Source organism: Ictalurus punctatus, chromosome 5 (genome assembly GCF_001660625.3).
Source record: "Ictalurus punctatus breed USDA103 chromosome 5, Coco_2.0, whole genome shotgun sequence".
NCBI classification, from domain to species: domain Eukaryota; kingdom Metazoa; phylum Chordata; class Actinopteri; order Siluriformes; family Ictaluridae; genus Ictalurus; species Ictalurus punctatus.
The window spans coordinates 33,062,423-33,087,422 of record NC_030420.2 but is presented as its reverse complement, the minus strand read 5'-3'; the positions used below and the strand labels follow the sequence as shown (position 1 = coordinate 33,087,422).

The 25,000-nt window shown below is 44.6% G+C and overlaps 2 protein-coding genes across 5 annotated transcripts in view; one reads left to right on the top strand and one right to left on the bottom strand.

Annotated features, from left to right (window-relative positions):
• Positions 1–8,933: 8,933 nt before the first annotated feature.
• abhd17ab (abhydrolase domain containing 17A, depalmitoylase b) lies at positions 8,934–20,196 on the bottom strand. Of its 4 annotated transcripts, none has more exons than XM_017467444.3 (5): positions 19,798–20,178; positions 16,624–17,045; positions 13,969–14,163; positions 13,486–13,665; positions 8,934–12,590 (listed from the first exon to the last, which is right to left on the bottom strand). In XM_017467444.3, the coding sequence occupies exons 2-5, from the start codon at positions 17,037–17,039 to the stop codon at positions 12,365–12,367; spliced, it is 1,017 nt and encodes a 338-aa protein (XP_017322933.1). In that variant the 5' UTR covers positions 17,040–17,045; positions 19,798–20,178; the 3' UTR covers positions 8,934–12,364. The 4 variants fall into 4 exon arrangements, with proteins under 4 accessions (XP_017322933.1, XP_017322932.1, XP_017322934.1 ...); XM_017467443.3 differs by having other exon boundaries at positions 19,860–20,171; XM_017467445.3 differs by lacking the exon at positions 13,969–14,163 and having other exon boundaries at positions 19,860–20,196.
• Positions 20,197–21,672: 1,476 nt separating this feature from the next.
• Positions 21,673–25,000, top strand: part of ptgesl (prostaglandin E synthase 2-like) — a 7,185-nt gene continuing 3,857 nt past the window's right edge. The window contains exons 1-5 of the mRNA XM_017467435.3: positions 21,673–21,964; positions 23,110–23,304; positions 23,411–23,466; positions 23,547–23,699; positions 24,873–25,000. The exon at positions 24,873–25,000 is cut by the window's right edge and continues 73 nt beyond it. Of these exons, the coding sequence (XP_017322924.1) occupies positions 21,692–21,964; positions 23,110–23,304; positions 23,411–23,466; positions 23,547–23,699; positions 24,873–25,000 (805 nt within the window). The 5' untranslated portion in view covers positions 21,673–21,691. The remainder of the gene's footprint in view (positions 21,965–23,109; positions 23,305–23,410; positions 23,467–23,546; positions 23,700–24,872) is intronic.

Sequence of the window (25,000 nt, the reverse complement as noted above, 5' to 3'; positions counted from 1 at the left end):
TGCAAGCACATTATGATTTATTATTAAAGCTATAGACAGGGGTTTAGCACAAGTAATAAAGATAGAGGATCGAGTTTTACCGTGAAAATGAGCAATATTTCTGTGCAGTTATCTAAATATAAATCTAAAAAAAAAAACACCACTACCACCACACACACACACACACACACACACACACACATACTCTCTCATTTCCGGGGCGCAATAACAAATAAATAAGCTCCGGGGCCGAGTGGCTTTTTTTTAATTTGAACTTTCCAGATGCAGATTGGGGAAGGAGAGCCGCAGTCGTGAAGAGAAGAAGTGGGGGCGCGTATATAAATGTGACGTTTCTCTGCTCTGTTTACGACAACAAAAACCGAGACAGAACGTTCCTTCTCTTACTCACACACTTCTAATCATAAACACATGCGCAAATCAGATCAACACACACACGCACACGCGCACGCACACACACACACACACACACACACACACACACACACACACACACCAGCTCTGCCTCAGCCTTCAAGAATGTGCAGGTAATTATGCATTTATTCATCTTCTGGCAGAGTGAGAAAACACCGCGTGCACAGGTGGGAGAGTAATCAGCAGAGCGGGAGGATGAGCCATCAATCACACACTGCATCTGTGTGTGTGTGTGTGTGTGTGTATGTATGTATGTATGTGTATATGTGTGTGTGTGTATGTGTATATGTGTATATGTGTATGTATAAGTGTATATGTGTGTGTGTGTATGTGTGTGTGTGTGTATGTGTATATGTGTATGTATAAGTGTATGTGTGTGTGTGTGTGTGTGTAAGTGTATATGTGTGTGTGTATGTGTGTGTGTGTGTGTATGTGTATATTTAAGTGTATATGTGTGTGTGTGCATGTGTATATGTGTATGTATAAGTGTATATGTGTGTGTGTGTGTGTATGTGTATATGTGTGTGTGTATGTATATATGTGTATGTATAAGTGTATATGTGTGTGTGTATGTGTGTGTGTCTGTGTGTATGCGTGTGTGTATGTGTGTATGTGTGTGTGTGCATGTATGTATGTGTATATGTGTATATGTGTGTGTCTGTGTGTGTGTGTGTGTGTGTGTGTAAGTGTATATGTGTATGTTTATGTGTATATGTATGTGTGTGTATATGTGTGTTTATGTGTATATGTGTGTGTCTGTGTGTGTGTGTGTGTATGCGTTTGTGTATATGTGTGTGTGTGTGTGTGTATGTGTGTGTGTGTATGCGTATGTGTATATGTATATGTATATGTGTGTGTGTGTGTGTGTGTGTGTGTGTATGTGTGTGTGTGTGTGTACGTCAGAGGGAGAATAACGACTGCGTTGTTCAATTCTGAATTCTGATTGGTCAGAGGTGATCGGTCTCTCTGACGCTAGCGAAGCCGCGAATCGCATGTCTATATGATATTAACGCGCTACTTCTGATACTGTGTCGTTTCCATAGTAACAGCTCACTCGCAGGGGAGCAGATGTTTACGCGGCGTTTCCAGAAGGAGTCTCCAGCGTCAGCGCTTTCTAACGTCTGATGGTCGGACGTAAAGCTGTAACTTGAGGTCTCCTGAACCTTTCTTCCGGACGGAGGAGTTCACACTCTCGGTGGGGGGGCGGGGCGGGGGGGGTGGGGGGGTGTTTAGGTCTTATTAACTTCGAGAGTGAGAGAGAGAGACCATCGAAAAAAATCCTCCAGAAATCCGTGTGCTGTTCGAGGAACAGGTCGGTTCAGGACGTGCCGTTATGTTTGCGTGTGTGTCGGTTATTAAAAGTTTTCAGTGCGTATATAGTGTGTGTGTGTGTGTGTGTGTGTGTGTGAGCGTTGCAGGGGTTCTGAAAGCAGTAAAAGCACGAAACACTAACGAGTAAACAAGCAGAGGTTATTTTATTGCTCTATTTTATTAAGGCTGAAGCAGGCCAAGTGAACTCGTTATCTCATCCTCTCTTAATGGCGTAAGTTTTGGAAGTCCTCGTCCTCGTCGTTTTTTAACGATCCCGCTCGAGGTCATTCTCGGCTCGGACGGACACGGACGGACCGCGCGCGCCGTGAGAACGCGCCCCCGTCGTTCCTCTTAGGATCGCCGACACGCTCCAGACGAGTGTGCGCGTCCGTGTTTCGGAAATAAATAAATAAATGGATCGATAGATAAATAAATAAATAAATAAATAAATAAATGCCCCTGTACCGGAGCAGCGATTTTCAGACCTTGATGAGCTCCAGAGGTTTTTAGGAAACGGCCGTGATGATAACGGATCTGTTGAGGGCGCGTCACGTTAATTGGGGGATGACGGAAACCGCGTACGCTTTAATCTGGCCCGGACTCTTTCCCCTCTCTCTCTCTCTCTCTCTCTCTCCGGGCGACGTCGGCCATTTTGGTCGGCTTTAAGGCGCGCACCGCGGCGGTAACACGGCCTCTCGCTGTGTCCCGTAAAACACAAGCCTTTAAATTTTTACTGAATAGTAAAACTCAGTATCCTGCAGCGCCCAGGTGGATTTACACCCCTCCCCCTTCCCCTCGCCCTCGCACTCCCCCCCCCACCCCCCCACCCCAAAATAAACAAACGCATAAAAACGCTAACATTCACGTCAGAGCAGAACTGTTCTGTTCGATCGGAAACAATCTGGACGACACACACACACACACACACACACACACACACACACCAACAACAACAAGGTTCTGGAAGCACGCAGGTAAATTATTCTCTCTGCCGAGGTCCGGCCAAGACTCACAAACTCGCAGAATCGTTTCCACATGAGCCGCGTTTCCAGCTCCAGTTTTAATTCCGAGGTCACGCTGCGATGTTAATGATTTATCACTCGCTGCCAAAGACGTGGATCACGTTTCACTGTTTCATTACCGATACAGAATCGGAGCAGGAGGGAAACGTTCTCCCGCACTGACCCAGAGTCCAGAGGTTACATGCAGAACGCGGCGTTTCATTTCCTGCTCCGGTCCACGCACGTCTGTTCAGAAAATCTGTTCGCGCAGGGACGAGCGCGTGGACGCGGAGAGACCGCGCCGCTTCCCGTAGTTCCTATTCATTAAAGCGCGACGCATGCGTTCAGTTTCATTCCGTATCGTGGAACTTCGCCAAAACGAGATCGTTCCCGTTCTCACTTACGTTAGAGCAGCTTCGGACGGTTCCTCCACCGACCTCTCTCTTTTCCCTCTCTCTCTTTCATCTCTCTCTCTCTTTTGAAGTCTCGAGGAGAAAAAAAACGCAGCTTGAAACGTCCCCGAGAAACCGCTAACTCCTAGCGTCGACGCTCCGACACCGGAGACTCCTTCCGTAAACGTTAAATTAACATCGCCGTGCGATTTTTTTTCTTTACTTAGGAATTTATTTGCACTTTACGTAGAAAGCCGGAGAACGACAAACGGCCTGACGAGCTACGGAGGTTTACGTCAATCTACGCTAACCGTCTCGGGCGATCTACGTCTTTCTACGATTTCTACGAAGTCTGCGATTTACGTCTTCTATCTCCGTTAAACTGACCGTGGGCGCGACGTGCGGAAGGGTTAGACGTGTGGAAACACCGAGCGAACGGGTCTCGCGCTCTTTGTTCCTCGGCGCGGGGAAAACGGGAAGTATATTTAAAGCAACCTTCGTTCTGAACACCTGCTTTTTTCTCGAGCGCGCGCCCAAACGACGAGCTAACGAGCCACCTGGGATACCCGCGCGCGCGAATATGTTATATTCTGAAATTTCCTGCTTGATGGAGAGGAACTGTGCATTTCAGATCCAGGGTGAAGAACAGAAGAGAAAAACATCAGCGTCTTCGCTTGCATCACTCTCACGATACATACACATGCACATACATACACATTATACATACATACATATATAAATAAATAAATAAATACACACACGGTATATTCTTTAAACATCAGAATTTGTGCAGCTGTTGGGAAAATAACTAACCACTGAATTAATTATTAACCTGCGTGCTTGACTTATCTAAAGTAAAGCTCCTCCTACGTTTTTTTACTTTCCCCGTCTTCAGTGTCGATGATTTTACGGGGGCTCCGGCGTTCTGCCGCTTGTCGTCGGTGTGGATTTCAGTGATTCGCCCTGGGCGACGCGGCCACCTGGCTGTCCTGCAGCTACGCCTCCTCCGTGCCGTCACGCTACAGCGGTGCGCCGTGCAGCGCTCCTGTCCTCTCATTCTGCTTAGAAAGACCGTTAAACTGTCCTCAGCATCGCCGCTTTTCTGTTCTTTAGATCCGACTCGCTCGTAAGCACGGGTTAGAACCGACCCGGAACGGTGTCCCGACACCCTGGACGGCAGGAACTAGGCCCAGTCGTGTTTCAGAGGACAGAACTACGAGCCAATCGTGTTTCAGAGGAAAGAACTACGAGCCAATCGTGTTTCAGAGGACAGAACTACGAGCCAATCATGTTTCAGAGGAGAGAACTAAGTACGAGCCAATCGTGTTTCAGAGGACAGAACTACGAACCAATCATGTTTCAGAGGAAGGAACTACGAGCCAATCATGTTTCAGAGGAAAGAACTACGAACCAATCATGTTTCAGAGGAAAGTACTACGAGCCAATCATGTTTCAGAGGAAGGAACTACGAGCCAATCATGTTTCAGAGGAGAGAACTACGAGCCAATAATGTTACAAAGGACAGAACTACGAACCAATCATGTTTTAGAGGAAAGTACTACGAGCCAATCATGTTTCAGAGGAGGGAACTAACTACGAGCCAATCATGTTAACAGAGGAGAGAACTATGAGCCAATCATGTTACAGAGGACAGAACTACGAACCAATCATGTTTTAGAGGAAAGTACTACGAGCCAATCATGTTTCAGAGGAGAGAACTACGAGCCAATCATGTTACAGAGGAAAGTACTACGAACCAATCATGTTACAGAGGACAGAACTACGAGCCAATCATGTTTCATCTTCGACAGATGATGGTCCAGTTTACTGTCTATACCGTAATCCGCTGTAACGCGCGTGAACACCGGGAGGCGGGAATGTAAACACGTGACACGTGTAAATGTAGCTAGGTGATTAGGTCAGTTAGCTAGCTCGCTAGTCTATAGTGTCATCGAATCTCGCAAATCTGTGAAGTAAATCAGCCAAGCAAACACAGACAGAGCGAGGGAACACGCTTTACTTCTGGAAGGCGCTATCCGCCCTCTTCTGCGTACACGAGCTCACAGATAGACTCGCATGAGTTTCTAGTGTCTCTGCGATCGACCGGGGAGAGAGGGTCCCTTTTAACCCCTCCTAGATGCTTTTTCCCCCTCACAGGCATCTAAATCTACACCCGGATCTCAGTAAAGCCGCTCCGTGACGATTACTTTTGTTAAAAATGTCATACAGAGATAAAACGTCAGTGCAAACGGCCTGGAGAAAACCGCTTTCCGATCGAGTCACGTCTCGGCTTTCAGACCGTATTTTTCATTATCGGGAAATTCAGTCGATAAATATCGACGTGAAAACTTAAACCCGGAGGACGAGGCGTTCACATCGGCGTTTCTTTCCCGGCGAATCGCAGCTCGGCGAAAAACGAGACGGAAATTCAGTTCACGCGAGTGTTTATCAGACACTTTAGCTTTGTGCGATGAGACAACAACGGCCTTGTCTGTTTGTACGTGACAAAGCTGGACGTCCTCCAACGTTTTGTGTGTGTGTGTGTGTACGTGCGTGGGAGAGAGAGAGAGTTCCGGAAAGTTCTCCGGAGTCAGGGTAAAACACACAAACAGTCATTTCCCATCCGATATCCCGGGGAGGAAAGCTGTGAACCGCTTTTCCTGGAACGAAGGTTCGGCAGGATTCGCCGCGGAGACGCACGGCGGTGCCGAGAGACATCCCGAGACGTTTCCAGCAAAACACGTGTCCTCACACGGGACCAGATCCAAACAAAGGTCGAAGGTGAACGCCGTCCGAGCGTGAACAGGCTACGCGGACGTCGCCTAAAGCAAATGAACACAGACTTGCGAATATAAACCCCGCCCCTAACAGAGCCCACAATGCGACTCGAGCGCACGCTCGAATATTCAAACCAGGCGTGAAAACGCCCTTGAAAAAGTCGTAGCGGATTACATACGCGACGTCCTGCCGCTGTCCCGTTATTGCAGGTTCCTGTCCCGTGGTGCGTCGCTATGGCGCTATGGCCCTAACCCTCGATTACACCACGGCCCGGCCGATGTGGAGCTCCATCCATTCACTCAATACAGAGAGCAGACGGGAACCAGATGATGCACACAATCACAGAAATACACACACACACACACACACACATATATATACGTATTATAGAACACATTTATATATATATAAAACATCGGAGGTATGTAGGAACCATATTGTCTGCTTTCTTTGTATTATTAATAGATTTATTATAGTAATTATACTAGCTTTTATGATATTCCGCGTAGGGATAGAGGACATTCTGTTTAACTGCATCTCCTCCATACACACCACGTCTCCGTACACACCACGTCTCCGTACACCCCACGTCTCCATCCATCTTGATCGATTAAACAATAAATAGCTCTGAACATCTAGTCTCGGTTTGAGCCTTCAATTTCACCTGTGAAGACTGCATTTGTTGTTCAAAAGGTTAAACCAACATGAAGATCAGAGAGCTGTCTATGGGAGAACAGTAAGGCATTTTGAAGCGAGAGAAAGAGGGAAAATCCATCAGAGGCACTGCACAAGCATCGGGTATAGCCGATACAATAACAATTTCAGGAACGTCCTGAAAAAGAAAGAACCCACCGGTGTACCGAGCGACAGACACCGAACGGGTCGGCCGAGGAGAACGACAACAGAAATCAGAAAGAATCAGAACGCCAGATCGGAATCCGTAAAGAAATACAGAGACGAACGACAAAAGTTCTGGAACCGAGATCAACCTCTAGCACAGTGCCGGAAAGGACAAAGTGCGGAGAAAGAACGGATCCGCTCGTGATCCTGAACATACGAGCTGATCGGTGAAACACGGCGGAGGTAGCGTCACGGCTCGGGCTTGCACGGCCGCTTCTGGAACATTCTCACTGATCTTTATTGACGACGGAACTCATGATGTAGCAGCGGAACGAATCCAGGAACATCCTGTCTGACAATTTACACAGAAATGGAACTTCGTCATGCAGAAGGACGACGATCCAAAACGCACGACTTCATCAGAGGGGAAAGCGGAAGGTCTTAAGACCGTCCAAGTCAATCATCAGACCTTCACCCAACCTGAAGAGGCGACCGAAGGGAGAAACCCCGCCCCCGAAACAAACAACAACTGAAAGAAGCTGCGGTAAAAACACCACGAAAGAAGAAATAACAGTTCGGTTACTGCAAGAAACGGATTCACAACCGAATACTAAGCGTTAACGTCGGACAAAAACCGCGTGGTCTGATACAAAAGCGTCTATATTTTATGTTGTTTAACGCGTCTAGACGTAAATACCAGGAAATAAATGCCGAGATCCTAAAGTCCGTCATCAACAGATGACCTGGCCTCGCCGTCCCGATAGTTTCGGAGGGGGCCCTATAGGTGATTCGGCTCACCTTAAAGGGGTCGGAACCCGACTTTTATTAACGATTACACACCGAACTGAACGTTTCCTCGAGTTCATCCTTATAGGTTCATTCTGTATGAAAGGCATTCGCGAGTCGCGCCGTGCGAGAGGAGAGGAACGCCAGGTTTAAACGGAGGACGCGTGTGAAGGAGCGTCGTAGCTGTACCGTTCCTGCGGAGCGTTAGAGTTAAACCATTTCATCTCCCGACCTTTACAGTCGTTTCTCTAACAAGCAGCAGGAAGGGAACCGGAGACGCGGCACTCTTCTCTCCTCGCCTCTTCGTCGATTCAAAAACTCTACCCCCCCCCCAAAAAAAAAAGGTCTTCCGGAGTTTTCTTTGAACGTGTTTAAAACGACTCTCTCTCCTCCAGTTAATTAAAACCGACTTTGTTACCACACCCCGAGTCTTTCTACTTCACATCAAAACGCTCGGTCAGGGTTCAGAAATGGATCAGGAGCGCCACCTAGAGACACCAGACACGCACTGTAGCGAGTCTGGACCATTCAATCCAGCACAAACACACACAATGTGTGATGGAGATTATTATTATTATTATTATTATTATTATTTTCCACTAACAGCGCTTCCTGGAGTGTTTAATTCCTCCTCCACTGCAGCAATGTGCCAACGATTATGATCTGTGTATTCATTAAAAGAGCCACACTGCACTGGTTTTCCATTTCCAGTCACATTTTGTGTGACTTGTGGCAGGTTCTGACAACAAAATAAAATAAACAAACAAATCGCCACAACCCGACGGTCAGAAAGCGCCGACACTGGAGACTCCTTCCATAAACGTTACACGGACGTGCCCTTCACAGAAAACCTCACCACATCTCACGGTCTGTTCACGTGGCGCGTCTGCTGTACACGTCCCTGTGAAGGAGCGGTTTCTATGGTAACGATAACGTGTTATGTGTTTACCCTTTCCCAGATTTTAGAGCCTCAGGCAGGACTGACCGACACATACTGTGTTTGTGTTTGTGTGTGTTGTTGAAGGAAAGCCGGCTGTGTTCAGGTATCGACCTCTCGCTTTCTCTCTCTCTCTCTCTCTCTCTCACTCTCACACACACACACACACACAGCTGGAGAGCTTAACACCGACTTAAACCACACATGCAGTCTTGTAAGAACGACGCAGGTGTGTGTGTGTGTGTGTGTGTGTGTGTGTGTGTGTCTTCAGCTCCATCTGTCCGTGTGAAGCGTCTCGGCCTCCATCATTTTACAGGCTGTGCGGAGCAGACCATTAAAACAGAAAAGATAATTGGGACGTATGAGAGAGTCCATCTGTTGCTGTTAAAATGCGCTTTGAGACACACACACACACACACACACACACACACACACAACCTCAGAATCGTACTGAATAACAACGCTTCACTCTTATAATCAATTCATCCTTTTTTAATTCTCTAAGATCATCTTTAATCTGGAAAAACTAAAAACAACAGTTTTATAATCATTATAATTATTATTATTATTATAATTATTATTATTATTATTATTATATATTACAGTAAACAATGTGTAAGTGGACACAACCATGACAATAAACACACCACCTGGAAAACCCGTTTAACCCCGAGGAAGAGGAGAAAATAAATCAATTAAAAAAATAAAAAATACCCCTAAGGAAGAAAATGTCATGTACATGTGTGTATGTGTGTGTGTGTGTGTGTGTGTGTGTGTGTGTGTGTAAATATGATACAGTACGTCCATCCGAGTGCTTTTACAAAAGTCTCGTATAACTTAAGCTTCTTTAAATCAGGAAGAGAAAAAAAAAAAAAAAATCAGTTCAGAATCTAAACGTTGGTCTGGAGCTTCGAAACGAGTCCGTCTGGGTCCTCCATGAAACCTCTCTCTCTCTCTCACACACACACACACACACACACACACACACACACACACACACACACACACAGTATTCTCACAATTTAATCCTCATTCCCAAAGCCTGCCCCTGTGTTGCACTTGTCCCCCCAAACACTTGTGGCCCCCACCCCCACACACACACACCAAACAGCAGCTCCACAGCTGATCCTCGGACAGTTTGAGCTTTGTCCAGCACCTTGGCTCCAGTCTTTCGTCTTCCACACACGCCACGGTTTGTCTACGGCTGCGTTCACACCTGCCGCGCCCCTTTATTTCATTTCCATCATCGCCGCACAGACCACGAGCTCTCTACGCCTGCAGGGCATTTTCACTTTTACACTTCTGTCCTGGTTCCTAAATAAAAGCACCATTGTTGACGGTTGGACGCTTCTTTATTATTCGTTTGAATCTCAGTCTATTCATCTGTTCAGGTGTGTAGCGAGTGTGTCGCGAATCCGTGATTCCGATCGAAATGCATCCATGCAACGATCATAAACCGATTGTTCTTCATTAGAAGTCATTATATTACTGGGAAAAAAACAAGAAGGAAAAAAAAAAAAAAACGATAAACTGCCACCAGCGAGAGGATCGGACTGTAACTTCGTAACGTGATCGTGTGTGTGTTTTTTTTTTTTTTAAACAGTTCTTATCTACGTCATCACTCGCGAATTAACGCTACCTGAGAATCACATCATCGATCAGAGGTTAAGGAAATTGCATCGTATGATAGATCGGTCCCTCACGCCTCTCGCCGAAATTAAACGCGAAACCCAGGAAAAATTTCTAAGTTACACGAAGACGCGCCATGTGACGTCGTCACGACGCGCGCTCGGCCGGTTAGAGTAGTTTTCCGCAAATAAACAACAACAAAAAAAAAACATAGCTGCTGAGATCGGAGATCTCGGTCATCATCGCCCCCTACTGGATACACTCTGTACTGCATTTGAAGAGACTTAAAATTCGGGTGAATTCTGAAAAATACATCTAAATCCGTTAAATTAAGGACGGTGTTCGTGGGTACACGTATACAGGTACTTCGTTCTGAAAACCGTAACGGATATCTCCGGAGCCGGTACGTTCCTACTCGCCAGTTTTGTAAAATATTAACGTAGCTGCCATTTTGATTCGCCATAAAGGCTTTGTCTCGAACGCTAACGTCAACATATTTCTAAACAATGATCGTTCATATGCAAAGAAGTAAAGGTTTATCGCATGGTCAGCGTGACGTACCGCGATAGTCTAAAACGGGACATTAAAGGAGACGGGTTAAAGGTGAACGGATGAGTCACGAGTCACCCCGGGGTGAGGCGGGGTCGATGATTGAAGAATAGGGATTGTGGTAGGTCTGAGATTCTGATCCGTCGGAGACAAACGCTAGAGATCGGCATCTTTGGTTCATCTCCGCCTCGAGCGAAATATCGCGTGTCTTTTCACTCCAGCACCCCCTGGGGTGAGACAGCGAGAATCACAGCGTCACACACCTGTTCCTCGGATGTGGTAGGGGCTCGGTTTCGTGTCTCACGCACAAATAGGACGTGTGTGACCGCATACGGGGAAGGAAAAACCACCCGCTTTCATGGATATCGTGTTCTAAGACGCTGGCCCGAGGTCACACATTCCACAGCTGTATACTAATCCCGCGGTTATTAGTCAGCTCATTACGTCGCTACGCCGAATGACCAAATGGAGCTTAACGACGGGGTACGGAACCTTTAAAACTCAGAAGGAAAAGAGCGCACGCGTTAATAATAATAATAATAATAATAATAAAAAAAAACAAAACGGGGCGCAGTTTAATCGCAGCAATAACGACGCTAATTAACGTAGGAAGGCTCCCGTAAACTCTACCGATCGAGGAAGAGAAAGACGTTCGAGCCTGGGGTGTTTTCCAGCACTGTCGCTCATCGAGGACACACACACACACACACACACACACACACACACACACACACACAGAGAGGAGGTCAGAACAACCGCATCAAAGTAGCGAGAGCCTCCGCGGTCGGTCGTCAGCATCGAGTCGCTCCGAACAACAACGGAGTCCGTATAAACGTGGAGGAGTCCGCGCCGGTTTATCGACACCGGTCTCGCTCCCACCGGAGACGTGTCGACAATATAAAAAGAGAGAGAGGAAAAACCGAGACAGAGACAGACAGAAAGAAAGGAAGTAAGAGAGACTCCGTTTACACGTCCGCTTAACACATCTGGATTGGGCGGAAACTTGTTTAAAGTTTTAAAAACAACCAATCCGAATACGTAATTATCCTAGTACCTATTCTCAGTAATAGAATAATTACTAATAATAATAGAACAATAACTAAATAATAGAACAATAATTACCCCCCAAAACATACGTATAAGGAAGCGTCCCTTTCTCCAACCGAAACAATGCCCGAAATGTTGAAATCCGCTCGGCCCCGCCCCTTTTCTCCATAAAAGCCAACTCACAGAGAGTTTTAACAGAGAGAGAGAAGGGGGGAAGTTAAATAAATGATATAAAAGAAATAGGATTAATTCATTTTATATTTGATATGATATTTATCTTACGTAACTTTATAATTTATCAAAAAACATTTTTTTTTTATTGATTTATAATTACAGATCCCTTATGGCAAACGGAAAAAGTGTTATTTCGTCCCTCGAGGTAGCGTTGTTTCTCTGAGCACTCGGCGGTTTATTCCGGTTGATAATCTCTGTGGAAATAGCTATTAAATAAATAAAGTACACCAATTATACATTGCTATTCTGTTTATGTCCGTTTCAGAGCAGTCCTGGGTGCATCTCTACCCGCGCTTTATTCATCGTGAAACATGAAATCCTAATTATTGAGGATGCATGAAAGAGGAAGTGTAAACGGGTCAGAGAGAGAGAGAGAGAGGGGGAGAGGGAGAGAGAGAGAGAGGGAGAGAGGGAGATAGAGGGGGGGAGTGGAGATGTGTAGGAGGTGCTCAGGTGTGCTGAATTGCCAGTTCTTGGCCGATGAACCTGCGCAGACGTTCCAGGTACTGGCTGTAGAGCTCGATGTCGTTGTGCCCCGCCCCCTCCACCCACAGCGGCTCCACAGCTTTGGGGCAGCGCTCGTACAGGGCCAGGCCGTGCGAGAAATCGATCACCTCGTCCTCCGTCCCGTGGATGATCAACACCGGAGACGTGATCTTCGACACCTTCTCTATGCTAGAGAGAGAGAGAGAGAGAGAGAGAGAGAGAGAGAGAGAGAGAGAGAGAGAGAGAGACACACACACACACAGACACAGAGAGAGAGAGAGAGAGAGAGAGAGAGAGAGACACACACACACACAGAGACACAGAGAGAGAGAGAGAGAGACACACCAAGAGAGACAGAGTGAGAGACAGAGAGAGAGAGAGAGACAGAGAGAGAGAGAGAGACAGAGTGAGAGACAGAGAGAGAGAGAGAGAGAGAGAGAGAGAGAGAGAGACACACACACACACAGAGAGAGAGAGAGAGAGACAGAGAGAGAGAGAGAGAGAGAGAGAGAGAGACACACACACACACACAGAGAGAGAGAGAGAGAGAGACAGAGAGAGAGAGAGAGAGAGAGAGAGAGAGAGACACACACACACACAGAGAGAGAGAGAGAGACAGAGAGAGATGGAAATAATCAATAATTTCAACTTTCCCTCCTTTTCTTACATTCCCTTCCTTCTCTCCCCTCCTTTCCTCCCCATTCCTACTTTTTCTTTTTTTCCTGTTCATTTTTATATCCGTTTATTGCATGCTGTTCCTTTGTTCTTTTTTTGCCCCCCTTCCGGTCTTTCGCTTAAACTCTCTCTCTCTCTCTCATTATACCCTTTTTCTCTCTGTCCCTTTTTTCTTTCTCTCTCCCTCCCACCCTTTCTTTCTTTTTTCATTCCTTTCAGTCACATTCACATTCTGTATCTAGGTCCGAGTTCTAGTGTTTCAGACAGAACCCCCCCCCCCCCAAGTCTTGATTGATTTACTGTGTTTGTTTTCATTCTTGTGTTGTTGTTGAGTTTTTTTGTATTTCGTTTCACTGCTGTTTGGATTTAGCCGTAAGGGAAGCCGGGGCGTGTTTCGGGGGGGACTCACTTGGGGAACGCGTCGAAGCAGTAGGTCTTCTTGGTGTCGGGGAAGGCGACCCTCATGCCCGAGGTGAGCGGAGAGTGCAGGATGACGGCCGCACACTCGTACCGCGACGCCAGGTCCACCGTGGGCACCGTGCCGATGCTCTGCCCGTACAGGATGATGTTCTCGGGGCTGATGCCGTACCTGAGACGACCAAAAAAAATATTTCGAGCGCGTTAACTCACGTACTTTCTATTTTCTCCTATTCTATCTCGGCATTTCTCCGTGTCGCTCAGGTGGTACTCTCAAGCATACTTTCTGAACCTTTATCATGTGCCTTTGTAGCACCCTCTACTTAGGAAGGCGCATCTAGTGCGCTCGTTAAAGGTGAACTACACACAGCAACGTTTCCAGGTGAAAGGTACATGTTAAGAAGGTGCAGAAGATAACGGTAGAGACGTGACCCATCGCAAACACACTGCTGTTAACGTCAGCGTCGCGCGTTACCGCGTGCGTAGAGCCTGCCACGCCGCGTCGATGTCCGCGTACAGGTTCTTCTCGGACGGTTTTCCCGTGCTCACGCCGTAGCCCGAGTAGTCGTAGGAGAAGATGTTGCAGTTGATGCGCGTCCCCAGGCCGATGTAAAAACTGCTCATCTGCCCCAGATCTACAGCGTTACCGTGGGAAAAGAGCACGGTGAACCTGCCCGGGACACACACACACACACACACACACACACAGATTAGCTCGTTCTGCAGCGCTCCATCCCAATGTGATTAATCACAGCTATATTCCTTGGTCGTTTCCTTGTTATGAATGACGAAGGGGATTTGGCCTGGGTGTTACCTCATATTTATACCCCTGTGAAACAGTCTCCTGTTCCTAGTCGCCCAGGTGTACTAAAAAAAGTCTAACACATCAATGTTTATACGTGTTTTAAAAAAATAAAACAAAATCCGATATCACATCCACACAGACTTTTCGATACTGCAGCGAAAGACGTCTTCTGTTTTCAGCAAAAATAACCTGCAACGCATCAGAATCGTATGCAATCAGGTCGAGATGATAAAGAGAGTTATAAAGTCGTTAAACTGTAATTAAACCTGGAATGACGGCTGGATGGGCGGGGCTTGACGGAGTCACCTTCATGCAGATCACACCCTGGATCAATATTTAGCTTAAAACCTGCAAACTTTAACCTGGGGTTAAGTCTACTCTAGTCTAGTGCTTTCACTTTCACACGTGTGTGTGTGTGTGTGTGTGTGTGTGAAACTAATTAAACAGGAATGCGCTTTTATCTGAAACACCCTGCAACGTTTCTTCAAACACGTCCGATCACGTTCTCCTCCCAGCGCTGCTCCAACCAGGCCGAAGGTTCGGAACGATATCGACGGCGTCGGGAGAGAGAGAGACGGACTCGGGCGTGTTCAAGCGGTTTCCCCGTGAGACCGGCGCCGCGGTTTTAAGCGTCGCTGTCGGAATGATAAAATCAGAAAGGTTAACATTAAAGAAAGATTTTTTAAAAAACGTTCGGATCTGCAACTACTTCAAAACTAAATAAATAGCTATTAAAATAAATAAATAAATAAAAATAAATAAATAAATAAAAAGATATCGCATACCTGTGATCGTTACGTCACTATTTAAAACGTTAAAAACGGCGGTTTAATAAAATACACCTCGGAAAAACACTCTTTTATATTTAAAAATATTTATTTATTGTTTTGAAAGCACAGACAGTCAGGACGCTAATAAATAAAGCTTAGAAAATTGCTTTCTTTTAGTTTAATTACTCAAACGAGCGAGGGGAAGGAAGCGGAGTGTCTCGGCGCTCACGGAAGTGAAGCGCTCTCGCGTGCGACAGTTCTCGAACACCTTTGCGAGCGCGGGTTACGGCACCTCCGGCTCATTTCCGATGCCCTCTGAGGTAGGTATTGTAGGACATCGCTAAACATGTTCAACCGTTTAACTGCGTTCGTGCGTGTCTTCCTATGATTAGCACGGAACAACTAAACAAAATAACAGACCGGATGCCGTTACCACGGTAACACGGTCCTGATCGGCCCGCGACTCGCTTTTCCTGTTCGAGGGAATTCCTCCAAGTCCGTACTTCCTGTGTGGAGCTTTTTGTATATCAAACAATAGAATTAATCCGGTTTTAAAATAAGACGGTTTTGACGTTTGACCACGTGACCTTTTTTACCACACACAAACACACACGAAGGAAACAGAGAGAACTGAGGAAGAAGAAAAAAAACGCAAAGGGAGGAGAGAGAGCGGGAACATCTGAGCAGCGTTTAAAGATAGCACACACACAGAGAGAGGGAGGGAGGGAGGGGGAGAGAGATAGAGAGAGGGAGAGGGGGAGAGGGAGTGAGAGAGAGAGAAAGCAGGAACAAGAATGGAAAAGAAAGGACAAGCATGTAAATAGGACGAGAAGAAAGATAGTAGATTTACTCGGAATATAGAAATACGCAGGAACATGATGCGGACGGATATTTTCTTTTTCGCCAGTAAGATTCGAGCGTCCGTTTGAGACTAGCGGTGTGAGACGTGACGCTGTTCGATGTTAAACTAACCGCTCGTTGTTTCTCACAAACGAACATGAACGGCCCCTTGAGCTGGATCATGAGAGAATCGGTCCCGCCCACACCTCTAGTCGAGCGCGGTTACGAGCGGGAGCGATGGAGACGGAGCGGACGTTTCTGCGTCCGCGGGCAGGGTAGTGAGGGTGGGGTTTGGCATTTTGCATCGTGTGCAATACGCCGTCGTCACCGACTGACCTTGGCTTTGGAGCGATGCTGAGAAAGGAAAAGAAGGGGGCGTGGCCAGGCACACACAACACGTCTTGTGTGCACGTCACGTCGCTGCTGTAGCATGTGGTCGGCGATTTTTTGGACTCGTTATCAAGCCGGGATTGTAAATAGACGTAAGGAGTTATAAACTGTGAATAATCTGGTGATAAAATGTCAATAAAAGCAGATAAACTGCACGTGCACCTGCTCGGTGCTTTTCTAAGGATCACGATCATCATGAAGTGTTGGTGTTTTTAGATTTCCTTGCTGCCCCCAGGTGATGTTTTGTTGGGGAAACGATATATAATGATGTGTACAGCGAGGTAGTGCGATGGTGTTTTAGGGGTCTGGTGTCGGTGTGCCTCACCGTGCTGTGGGAGCGCAGCGGATGTACATGCAGCCCACTCGGTTCCCTCGACTCGAGCGCGTCAGGAACACTTCGGTGACGTCCAGCTCCCGCTGGGAATACTGAAACTCGGCCCGTTCTGTGAGATGGAGCTTCCAGCGCCCCTCTCCTCCTCCTACACCTCCTCCAACACCCCCGCCTACACCTACGACAGCGCCACCGCCGGCACCTCCTCCTCCTCCTCCTCCTGCAGAGCCTCCTCGAGAGCGCAGACCAGGCGCCGTGGTGGAGCTGGTGGACACCGGGCCTGCTTCCAGATCGGGCAGGAGGGTGTAGGTGGGCTCGGGAGGCAGGAAGGCCAACTTAGCGGCGATACGGCTCGGGCATGGAGGACAGCAGAACAGGCAACACAGCTCACTGACAGACAGGCCATTCATCGTCAACTGTAGGAGAGAGAGAGAGAGAGAGAGAGAGAGAGAGAGAGAGAGAGAGAGAGAGAGAGAGAGAGAGAGACAGACAGACAGGGAAAGAGACAGAACAATAAACAGATATAAAGAGAGACCAAGAAAGAGAGAAATAGATAGAGAGAGAGAGATACAGAGACAGACACACAGATGGATGAGAGAGACCGTGTGTGTGTGTGTGTGTGAGAGAGAGAGAGAGAGAGAGAGAGAGAAAGAGAGCGCGAACGAGAGAGAAACAGATAGAGACAGAGACATAAATAAAGAAATTGTGAGAGAAAGTGAGAGAGAGAAAGAAAAAGAGAAAGAAAAAGGAGAGAGAGAGAGAGAGATGATGTAACAAAGATGATTCAACAATATCACAGTAAAGCCTCCTACAGAAGTCGTTGTTTCTCTGTAGATGAAGCGCTGCTGATTTTCCTAGATTTGGATTGGGAACGCAATGGGGAACCATACTGGGAATGGGAACGAGTCTGGGAACGGGATTGGGAATGGGATTGGGAACTGTACTGGAACAGGAACGGGACTGGGAACAGGAATGGGACTAGGAACGGGACTGGGAACGGAACGGGATCGGGAACCGTTCTGGAACGGGAACGGGATCGGGAACCGTTCTGGAACGGGATCGGGAACCGTTCTGGAACGGGATCGGGAACCGTTCTGGAACAGGAACGGGATCGGGATCCGTTCTGGAACGGGAACGGGATCGGGATCCGTTCTGGAACGGGATCGGGATCCGTTCTGGAACGGGAACGGGATCGGGATCCGTTCTGGAACGGGAACGGGATCGGGATCCGTTCTGGAACGGGAACGGGATCGGGAACCGTTCTGGAACGGGAACGGGATCGGGAACCCTTCTGGAACGGGAACGGGAACGGGAACCCTTCTGGAACGGGAACGGGATCGGGAACCCTTCTGGAACAGGAACGGGATCGGGAACCCTTCTGGAACAGGAACGGGATCGGGAACGGGATTGGGAACCGTTCTGGAACAGGAACGGGAACCATTCTGGAACAGGAATGGGATTGGGAAAAGGAAAGGGATTGGGAACAGGACTGGGATTGGGAACAGGAACGGGATTGGGAACAGGACTGGGATTGGGAACAGGAACGGGATTGGGAACAGGAACGGGATTAGGAAAAGGAACGGGACCGGACGTTTTGCCTCTGCGCTCAGAGTTCACTCAGATTCAGTTTAATCCGGATTACACAGACCTTTATCACACTCAACCAACCAGAAGACCATCATATAAACAAAAGCATTCATTCATTACATAATATTTAATAAAAAATAATAATAACAACAAGGATAACAATAATAATAATAATAATAATAATAATAATAATAATAATAATGATGATGATGATGATATTAATGAAACATAGGCTATTACCACTAAACCAGGAAAAACCTCATTACACACCACATTAATAATTTAATCCCTACTCAAATGCACTGTAATTATACTCAATTATATATAATAATATCGTCTACTTAGAGAACAGCATCACACTTAATAATAATAATAATAATAATAATAATAATAATAATCCCTCCTGAGCAAATGAGCCATTATTTCATCCTGAAAACCCTTGAGATTAATCCTTGCGCTGTGTGATTTTTGCCGAGCCGGAGCCGATCTCTACCTGCGGGTCATGAATAATTAGTGTGGAAATGAAACGCAACCCTATGGACATGTACAGAAGAGAGATCTAACCAGGCCACGGCGCAAAAATACACCGGCGTTAGACACGTAAAAAGGTCACGTGAAGTCAGGGATACGGCAAAAACAATTCACGTAGATATTTAACACGTCATTAATCTCTCGTGTCTGAACAGCCAGAAAGTAAAAGCTATTCGATAAAACTTTTCCTCCGACACTGGAGACTCCTTCCATAAAAGGTTCGATTAACGTCTCCTCGCCATATGCGAACCGAGCTGTTGCTATAGAAACGATAGCAGAACGAGCGCGCTAATATAAACCCGCGCTACTCTTATAGAAATTGAATCCACACCTTCTGACCAATCACAATCCAGGATTCAACAGCAACATGGGATTTAAAAAAATCTACTATTTTACATACATTAGACGGAAAAATGAAGCACTATTGTAAATAGTTTTTTAAAATAATATATAGACAGACAACTAATAAAATTAAAAATAACAATAATAACGATGGAATCATAATAAAAATAAATAATAATACTCTTAAATAATACAAATATGCTGCAAATATTGCTTTTAAAAATCATTTATCAATGCTCTGTGGATAATAATAATAAAATAATAATAATAATGCATATTAATAATAATAATTAAGAATAATGCATATTAAAGCTCTGAATCAAAATTTAACAAATTTAGAAGAACAAAATCTTGAAAAACATGTCTCATATGTGGAAGAATAGCTTAAATAAACTTATCAAATAAAAGTATAATAATAATTATAAAATTAGAGCGTGAATGACATACAAAGAGGGTCAAATAAATAATATAAACAAATTTTAAAAGTGGGAATTATTATTAGTTTATATGACATTATATTGCATTATATTATATTATAGCATAAATTAATGTAAATGTATCTAAAAAGGTCAGCGCAGATAGATTTAAGCCGACATTATCAACCCATCATGTTAAAAGTGATAATAATGGAACGTTTTGAATAATATCGAACATGTTTTATTAAGAACATTTCCTCTAACAGAATGCCAAAGCCGGACTGTTTCATACCTCAGTGCTAATCAGCTATGCTAGCTCCCAGAAAAGCTATCCGAGCTAATGCTAAAGCTAACCTGGAAACACCGCCGACTCCTCAGATGGTAATGAATAAAATGGTGGACATTTCCTCGTCTTTCTCCTCCGCAGGTGAAATCAGCTGTGATGGTCGAGCAGCAGGGGAGAGTGTGTGTATGATGGCGGGTGATGAGCGAAAGCGACAGCGAGCTGTCATTCATTAGCCTCGATGCTAACGGAGCTAAAGGATCAGAGCTAAACTCAGCTGCTTCCAATCCCACTACTACTCGGAGGCTTGCCGCATCCGGAAGTGACGTAGCGCAAAGGCGGAGGCGTGTCCGCCATTTTACTTCTCTAGTAACGCCTGGTTTGTTTTTGTTCGTTTTATACTGAAGTAAATACTGAAAAAACAATACATATATATATATTTATATATCTGTAAACATTTCATGCATATATTATTTATATGCATATCCAGATTATTTTATATTTTCTCTTCCTTTTCTTTTTTTTTTAATTGCGTAATGTTTAAATTTTGATTCTGTCGAAATATTACTTCTAGTAAATGGAAGAATCAATCCATAGGTACAAAAGTTAGTTGTTTTTTTTTATTTTTTTAAAAGGTATGCTTGAAATAATTTTAATTTTAAAAAATAATACTTTCCCAATGTCAAATCTAATGAATGTCAAAATGAGTGGAGTCTGGCACAAAAAAACAACAACAAAAAAAACAACCCCAAAACATTTTTACATGTAGAAAGTTAGTAAAGGTTGAGATCGACAAATAGTCTACAGAAGAGATTATGCTAATTTGCAGTAATGCTCGGAATTGATTTGGAGCTGACTGACATCTTATATTTTACTTTAAAAAAAAAAAAAGCCTTAAATTGACTGTCCATGAGTGTGGACACTATGCATGAATGGGTTAAGAATATATTACGAGAAAAAAGTCATACTGAGAAATAGAATTGGAATATCTGATATTATGAGAAAAATCGCTATTTTTGAACTCTCGTGACTAAATTCTACAACTCGCTTCTCAAAATTTTGCGATTTTTTTCTCATAATATCAGGTATTACAACGTTATTTTTTAACTCTCACGACTTAATTCTACAACGTAATTCTCGAAGTCGTAATATACTGAGGAAAAAGTCTTAATGTCTGACATTACAATAAAGAATTGCAATATTTTAGAATAAGGTCGTAATGTCTGATATCACAAAATAAATTACAATATTTTGAGAACAAATTCATTATATAGAGAGGCAAACGTTTCAATATCTGATTTTACACGGACGAAATGACAATATTTAGTGAATAAAGTGATTATATATTGAAATTAAAGTCATATTATCTGATAGTACGATGAAAAAAAATCTGACTATTTTGAGAATAAAGTCATGATGTTGTGCCCTTTAAGTACCGATTACTTCTTGTTGGATAACTTTTCTTCCCTTCAAAAAAAAAAAAAAAAAAATCTCAAGTTGTCTTGGTCTTATATTAAAATTAGTTTGATGATCTGAAACAATTAAGTAATAAATATGTAGAAATACTTTTTTCACAGCACTGTACATAAATATGGACTTTGGAAAACCTTGAAAGTTGAGTTTTGCATCACTCCATTTTTAAAAATAATAATAATAATAATAATAATAATAATAATAATAATAATAATAATAATAATTGCACTCTTGCGAAAGCACCATAATATGTATATACATATGTGTACAAATAAGATAACTACATGTTCCTTATTATTATTATTATTATTATTATTATTATTATTATTATTATTATACATGATTAGAAAAGCCTTTAAACTCGAATGAGACCGTGTGGTTTCATTTCCGCGTGTCGCGTGCGCTACAGGCAGTGTGACGTCAGAGCAAGATGGCGGCGTCCTGCGTGAGGAGCTTGGGGAAGGTCGGCCGGCTGCTTCCACACAGCACAACTTTCCCAGGAGGGAATCCGGCACTGGTTTCCACGCGGCTCTCTGCGCGAGCTTACAGCGGCTTTCCGCGCGGCTTTGCACGCGCTGTGAGGCGGACCGGAAGCGGCGGAGTGGCGCTCAGGTGTGCGTTCCTGCTCGGAGGTGGACTCGGTTTGTACCACACCGTTAAACACACTCTGCTGCAGAGACACCACGCAGAACAACAGCTCCAGGTGATGTCGCGTTCACCATCATAGCCGTGTTATTAATAACACCTGGTAATAAAAAAAACAAACAAACATGCACTTAAAGGTGCGATAGTCGATTTTTTTTTTATTCCTTACTTGTACAAAAAGAACCTGGAAGATGTGTAGAACATGGTCATAAAACAATGCATAAAACCAGGACCTTAGCAAACATTTATTAAGTCACTGAGAAAACCGGTTTGGAAAACTGACATCCGGTCCGGAAGTTTGTTTGTTTTTGGATGCGTTACCTTACGCAAAGAGTCATCTTAGATCCTGGGGGCGGGGCTTCATGGGCACGGGCGGGATTTCGTGAACACGGGCGGGGTTTTATAAACATGGGCGGGGCTTCACGAACATGGGCGGAAATCATTTGAATGTCCAACCCACCAGCCTTGAGGAAGAAGAAAAAGAAAAACACTAATCTTACCCAGGGACACCGCTAGGCTTTCTGGGTCCCCTGCCTAATTTGTACTCCTACTTTTATGCGTTTTATAACTATTTACAAATAACTATATATACAGTACAAGTAATAAACACCATTGTACTCTCTCTCTCTCTCTCTCTCTCTCTCTCTCTCTCTCTCTGTGTGTCATACACACACCACAGAAACGCTTTCTGGATAACTTTATAAGCTGTCAACTTGTAATTTCTTATTCCACAAGTACCAAGAACAATGAACTTTATTATTATTATTATTATTATTATTATTATTATTATTATTATTATTATTATTTCCAGAAAGAAATGTGGAGGTTATGTAAAACAGTAACCGGATCATTGAATCAGTGAGTTGAACTCGAGAACCGAATCGGTTCTATTCGTGAACGAATCATTCGGACTGGTTTTATCAACGGGATTCTCCACTTCAATGAAAACGAACCGACTCGAGCAAACGATTCACGCACGAACCGCACTACGAATCATAAACTCACCCGGGACAGGTACAGCAGATTTTGTTTGATTACATTAAATTTCGATCGATTCCTCAGAGAAAGCTGAATGGTCGTAATCTTCCCCCCGTTACGGCGCCCCCGATCTCACCTAACGCACCTTTAAGTCCATCTTAACCCATTGTTGCCTCTTGGAGTGTGTATCTCGTGTTTAATGGTTCTTGACCCTCTTTTCTTCAGGCAGCAGGTGTGGTGTGGGATCTGAAGCTGACGCTGTATCAGTATAAGACCTGTCCGTTCTGCAGTAAAGTGCGCGCCTTCCTGGACTATCATGGCCTCCCGTACGAGGTCGTGGAGGTCAACCCCGTCATGCGGCAGGAAATCAAGTGGTCCACGTACAGGAAAGTTCCCATCCTGATGGTGAACGAAAGCATCGTAAGACCGCCGTTATGTTTCCGCTTGTGTCATGTGACATGCTGAAGAGGGCCCCCCCCCCCGTGTGTTAAACTCCATCTTTCTTCTCTCCTTCTGTCCCGGACAGCAACTGAACGACTCGTCTGTCATCATCAGCGCTCTGATGACGTACCTGATCAGCAGGTGAGTGTGTCTCAGACTGGACGTCGGGCCTTTCCTCGGCTCAGCGTGAGATTAACGATCAGGTTTAAACACTTCTGCAGGGAGAAGTCCGTTCCTGAGGTCCTGGCCTGTTACCCCGAGATGAAGGGGAAGAACGACAGAGGGAAAGAAGTGATAGAGTTCGGGAACAAGTACTGGGTGATGGTGGACGAAACCAAACACACGCACTACTACCCTGAGAAAACCTCCAGGCAGTGAGACACAGCTCTCCATCTCTATTTATCTCTCTCTCACTCTCTCAATATCTCTCAATCTATCTCTCTATCTATCTATTTCTCTCTCTCACTCTATCTCTCGCTATCTATCTCTCTGTCTCTCTCACTCTCTCTCTCTCTTTCAATCTATCTCTCTGTCTCTATCTATCTCTCTCTCTCTCTCTCTCTCTCTCTCTCACTCTATCTTTCAATCTATCTCTCTATCTATCTCTCTCTCACTCTCTTTCACTCTCTCTATCTCTTTCTCTCTCTCTATCTATCTATCTCTGTCTCTCTCGCTCTCTAAATCTCTTTCTATCTCTCTCTTTCTCTCAATCTCTCTTTCTATCTCTCTCTTTCTCTCAATCTCTCTTTCTATCTCTCTATTTATCTATCTCTCTATTTATCTATCTGTCTTTCTCGCTCTCTTTCTCTCTCTCTCTCTCTATCTATATATCTATCTATCTCTCTCTATCTCTCACTCTATTTATCTGTCTCTCTCTCTCTCTCACTGTATCTCTCACTCTCTTACATTTGCTCTTTCCTTATTTCTTTTTTCTTTCTCACTTTCAGTGTTTTTATTACTTTTCTTTCTTCCCTTCTTTCTTTCTTTCTTCTTGTTCTCTTTATTGAAGTAAGAATTATTTATATCTGAAACAATATTTTACTTATTATTTATAGAAAGAAATTATACACACACACACACACACACACACACACACAGTTGATTTATCATGTTTCTTTTTCTTTGGTGTTTTTTTTTATTAAGAACGAACATTATTTGAATAATTCATCAGTGCAGTAACTCATAAGACGTCATTATTTTAAACTATGTATTTATCTGAAGGATTTATTTATTTATTTATTTATTTATTTATTTAGTCCGGTTAATTTCCTCCCGCTGTTCAGAACGCCGCTCTTCTCCGAGTCTACGAGTTTTTTTCTAAACCGTGCACTGTATTATACTATCACCAGGCTGTGATGTCACCGGCCGTCTGGAACGTGATTGGATGATCGTTTAACACGTAGGGTGCTGGATACGCGTGATCTTTTCTTCCTCAGTCTGATCACAGTGTTGTATAAAATAGCAGTACACAATGAATGAGTGTATATATGTGTGTGTGTGTGTGTGTGTGTGTGTGTGTGTGTGTGTGTGTGTGTGTGTGTTTTCAGAGAGGAAATAAAATGGCGTAAATGGGCAGACGACTGGCTCGTGCACCTCATCTCCCCTAACGTGTACCGGACCCCGGCCGAGGCCCTGGCTTCCTTCGACTACATCGTCCGCGAGGGAAAGTTCGGCG

Bases quoted from the DNA above. Each gene is read 5' to 3' on its own strand.
- abhd17ab (XM_017467443.3), bottom strand. From the start codon at position 20,021: ATGAATGACAGCTCGCTGTCGCTTTCGCTCATCACCCGCCATCATACA. The intron at 13,666-13,968 runs GTAACGCGCGAC...TGGTCGTCTCAG, and splicing joins TGGCAGGCTCTACGCACGCG to GTACGGCATCAGCCCCGAGA. The intron at 12,591-13,485 runs GTGAGTCCCCCC...CTCTCTCTCTAG, and splicing joins TGCTTCGACGCGTTCCCCAA to CATAGAGAAGGTGTCGAAGA.